General features: G+C 40.0%; 1 protein-coding gene across 1 annotated transcript; it reads right to left on the reverse strand.

Annotated features, from left to right (window-relative positions):
* Nucleotides 1-1,767: 1,767 nt before the first annotated feature.
* On the reverse strand, nt 1,768-3,275 carry UTP23 (UTP23, small subunit (SSU) processome component, homolog (yeast); the record flags this gene model as incomplete). The annotated part of the gene is made up of 2 exons (XM_010074083.1): nt 1,768-2,250; nt 3,101-3,275. Coding segments are annotated over 2 exons (559 nt in total), but the record flags the coding sequence as incomplete, so codon positions are not given.
* Between the last annotated feature and the right edge of the window lie 1,583 nt (nt 3,276-4,858).

Here is a 4,858-nt window from a genome sequence, read left to right on the forward strand (position 1 = left end):
TAACATACTTTTGACTCAGAATGAAATTCTGAAGATAAACCATCTCTGCTGTCTGCTCCAAGGTTTACATATAGCAGTGCTTTCTGCAGGTGGGTTTGGGGAGGGGGAAGACATTCAAGCAATATTTAAAGAGGGAATGAGAAGCAAACCTACATTAACATGGCACTGTGCCCAAAGAAGTGAAGGAGAAGGGACTGTGACAGCTTGAGAAAAGGGATACACATTAAACAAATATGCTGCATTAAGGAATTTCTAGGAGTTATTAAATTTCTCCTCAGGACTCACTATTAGCAGTCAATGTAGGAACAGTACCACAATGAGCATGACTAATGTCATGTTCTAATTTTTAATTAAAGCTTTCACCTAGACTATAGCACCCTTCCTTGCTGCATCTCTTGTGGTCAGTTCCCAAGGCGCGTCTGGTCCCTCATATGGAACAGTCAAGGCACAGGACACTCCTAACAGCTGCACTGCGAGGAACAGCTTCGACCTGGGGCTACAGCAGCAGAGTACCATGCTGCAAGCACCAAGCACAGAGGTACCTCTCCTGCGCTGGCTGGAGGACATCTCTGCAGATCCTGGGGAACAGCCCTGCAGTTTCTGCCAAGGCTGGCCAACTCCCATCACTCAAGCTGATTTCTCAAACTCCATGAAACGACAGTCCTTTTAATTTGAAAAGCCAACAGAAAGCATCATACATTATAGCTGGGTTACATACTCCAGACATTAAAGAACCTGTGCAGATAATGCACATATGAGAACTACTTTGCAAACGTATGACACACAGGCTGAAGGACTGTTTGAACAAGATGGCTTAAACTCACGTAGGTGAAGAAATAGAAAGCTTTCCTTCTAAGAATTACATCTTGGTTGAGTAGAAATGCAGCCATAAAAAGTTAAAAATCTGGAGAGATGGTGACTGGGAACACTGTTCCTGCACACCTGCGGCACAACATGCCCTATACTGCACACCCCTGCCTTGTCGTCTCGGTCACTCACTTCTGCTCCTAATGCCACTGACCACGCGAGGTACAGGAAATAGCTACTAAAGAAAATCAGGTACTTGCAACATTTTTGGCAGCTCCTTCCTCCAACCTTACAGAACAATGAAACAATTGCAACAGGGTCCGAGTCCCATCACCATCAGCTGGCTGCATGTCAGGACTCCTCCACAGCTCTGCTATACTGTGGGCACACCAGGTGTTAAGTCAGTGCTATGATTCAGTATTTTTAAGTTGCATTCTTCCTATTTAAAAAGGAAGAATAAACTAGAGATAAACCAGACATACTAGAGATGCCATTTCAATGTCAGGAATATCAAGACAATCAGACACCCTCTGGAATTTTCTTAAAAAATAAGGATCACAAACACATGGAGTTTTGAGAGTAATTTAGGCTGGAGGGGACTTCTTGAGGGCATCTGGTCACTTTGAAAAAGAGTTAACTTCTGTATTCAAACAATACAGATACTTTGCTCTTTTAGGTCAATTCCACATTCTGTAACAGAACTGTCAAAACTGGTTTTCTTAAGAATAGAACCTAGAATTATAAAGAAGTCTAGAATACAACCAAAAGCCATATGAAACCCAAGAAACATTTCTCAAAAATTGCTACCGATCGTGTGAACTCTCTGTAAGGAATCAAAATGCTGGAGAGAATAATGAAACATGAGGGTTTCTAAATATTCTGTCACAAACCTGTGCAAATCTTATTTGTGACAATAACCTGCAAATGTTGAGATGCAGTATTAAGCAGTACCACCTCAGAAAAATAAGTTTTAATATTAACAACTTAATACGATTGCATATAAATCTTTTTGCAAAGTTCAAACAATGTTCAAGTCTTGCATTGTTTACAAAGGTGGTTTTACTCTTCTTCATTCTTCTGTACTGACTGCATGGCTTCTGCTTTAACCCTATTTCGCTTTCTTTTTCTTCTTTTCTTCTTTTCAGCAGAAGGCTCCTGACCCTCCTGTGTTTTCTTCTTTTTCTTCAGACAGCTGAGTGGATTGGGGCCACCTGCCCTTTTACGTTTTCTTCTCTTTTCACCTTCTTGCTTTGCTAGTCCTTCTTTTTCTTTAAGCTGCACAATACTTTGTTTTTGGTGCTCTGGAACGAGCTGATCTGTCTGCAACTTTTGAACAAATGCCAAAGATTTAGGAGAAGGTTTGTCTAGCACCATAGTGTTCTGAATAATAAAGAGGAGAGGAACGCCAGCCTTCTTCTTCACTTTGTTTGCTAAATCCTGGTCCTGTAAAATTAAATACTTTAGTCAATATTTTGGGATTAAACGATATTTGCAATTCAAATGCACCTACTTTTAAGACAATACTATGAAGATAAATTACATTACGAAAGAGATAAGAAACTTAATCTAGCAGATATACATAGCAGTGCCTTTCAGAGCAATTTAAATTTCAATTTCTCTCCTTCTGATTAGCTGTACTTCTGATGGAAAATTTATTAATGTTTCCTTTTTTCACACATGTATAAACATACTTGCATTTTTTGAGGAAAAAATCCCAGCTCATTGGTATGTAGGACACCACTTCACAAGAGGTAAGATAATTTCTTCTCTAACAAGTGATTTTAATCTCCTTGTATCTTACATAACTATACAGAATTTTACTGTAAACCATTTTATACATAGTGTATATAATTTACATATACAGTCCCATTAACAGACCTAAGGAAAAAACCTGCCTTTCTTATTTGTACACCTTAATTCTTTAGTTAAAACCTACAAAATTTCTAAACATTTAAATTCTATGGTCATTTTAGCTTAATTTCACTTTTCAGACTACTGTGCAAAACAGTTTAGGGCAGGGAATGCACACACAAGCAATATGCAAATTAACATTCCCCACTTGTTTTCTTACATGTCAATAGGTAGTATGTTTTCTATACTTTCTGCTAAACCAAGCAATATCCTTCTAGGGTAAAAGAGCAACTAAGGTTTAAGAGCAACTAAGGCTTTACAAGATTAATGCCCACAAGCTATTTAAAAACCTCATCATCGAGGTTTCTGCAGGTTCCCTTATCCTTAGGTATCAAAGGATCACTTCAAATGAAATGGAGTTAGGTCTCCCATGAGCATTTACCTGTGTAGCAATAAAGAAGTGATGAGGGTTGCCTTCTTCAATCATGGAAAGTAAACAGGCTGAACCACTCACAGGATCCTTGTGGTGAGAACAGTTTCGAACTTGAAATCTTTGGGCTATTAATTTTGCTCCATACAGTGCTTTCCCCAATGATTCCAGCTCTTTTAGAACACATCTGAAAACCAAAAGCAATAGTGTTTTCTAAACGAAAAAATAACTACACGTCTTCTACAACAGTAAAAGGTTGACACGAGTTAATTAGGAACAAGCAATGCCCAAATGCCCAGTTGTTCAGGCTTTATAATCTGTAAATGGCACCCAGTAATCTGAAAGCAGTAGCCCATCCCCAAGTAACCCCTGACTTCAGGAAGATTTCCTCGGTTCCACACAAGATCAAACAGTAACACCATTATGTTATATTAAACGAATTTTAAAATATTTCATATCACTGACAATGCTAAGTCCTTACATTTATGTTTGGATATTACTTAGCACCCGAACTACTACTCCACAAATAAAAATACCTGAACACAGACTGATTAATCACTGCATGCAAGTTAAACTCTGTACTAGCATCCATCACCTTGCTTCAAACTTTCTATGAGAATCCAACTGACTCAAGCAAGAGAAGAAAGACTGTCCATATGATTTAAAATCTGGAAGTTTGTCACTCCACAACATTCCAACTAGACAACAAAATGCGATCCTAAACTCCTCCTCTTAGCAGCACCTAGAGGAGACATTCACACAGAATAGCGTAGCAGTCTGTGAGGATGCTAGTTTGGATATTCAGAAATTAACAGATGAAACCTAACTTACTTTGGCCATTGAGTCTTACTATTAAATGTGGACAGTGGTAGGAATGTATGACTTTGAAATACAGCTTCAGGGATACAGTAGCATGGTGATTAATCAGAAGTATGCATGCCAAAAATCTCTTTGGAACTTTTATTTAGTTTACAGTTATCTCCAAAACAACTGCAAGACATTAAATAAAACTATTTTTCTTGCCAGGAAAGAAAGTTTAGCCTTTGAGGACAGTCTTTGTGGAACCTTGAACCTGTTATTTTTTGCAAAGACCCCCAGTGAGACAGCTCATTTCCTCAGGGGAGCTCTGGTCACACCACCGAGGTGCTGCCTCACCAACTCAGCACTCTGACAGCAGAAAAACCGAGTCCATTCAGCTGCCCTAAGTGAAAACAGGTCAAAAAGACCAATAGATACTGCTGAAATAAAGAAGCAAGAAGTGACATTTAGACACGACCGGTATACAGTTTGGATCAGAGTGATTCCCAAACCTTTCACTGCTAAGGTGATGACTCAATCCTTTCTACTGTTCAGAAATACTGGCTAGCTCTGTATATTCTGTAAGATGGCTCAGTGTTTAATTTTTGTAGCCTAGGGCGCTGGCATTTTCAGTACTCGCCTCCATGATGGGCAGCTGGCTATTCCATCACTGCAGAAATCCAAGTGAGGGAGACTTTACCATACACAATACACAAATTCAAGTAAAAACAAAGGCAACTCCAAGGCAACCGAGGTATCAGTGTGCACGCTTTACTTCCACGCCTCTGTCCAGCACATCCTTATTCTCCCTTGAGAACAGCTACCTTGAAAACAACCCCTTACTGGCAGGCTGAACCTCCAGACAAGCAGCAGCTCCCCCCTGCCCAAGAGACGCGAGCTCGCCTTTGCTGTTCTCCCTTCGCCAGGAAGACGCAGGGAGCGAGAGGAGGCCCGCCCAGGCGTCCCTCACAC

The sequence above is a fragment of the Pterocles gutturalis genome, unplaced genomic scaffold (assembly GCF_000699245.1).
Source record: "Pterocles gutturalis isolate BGI_N339 unplaced genomic scaffold, ASM69924v1 scaffold6052, whole genome shotgun sequence".
Taxonomy (NCBI): Eukaryota; Metazoa; Chordata; class Aves; order Pterocliformes; family Pteroclidae; genus Pterocles; species Pterocles gutturalis.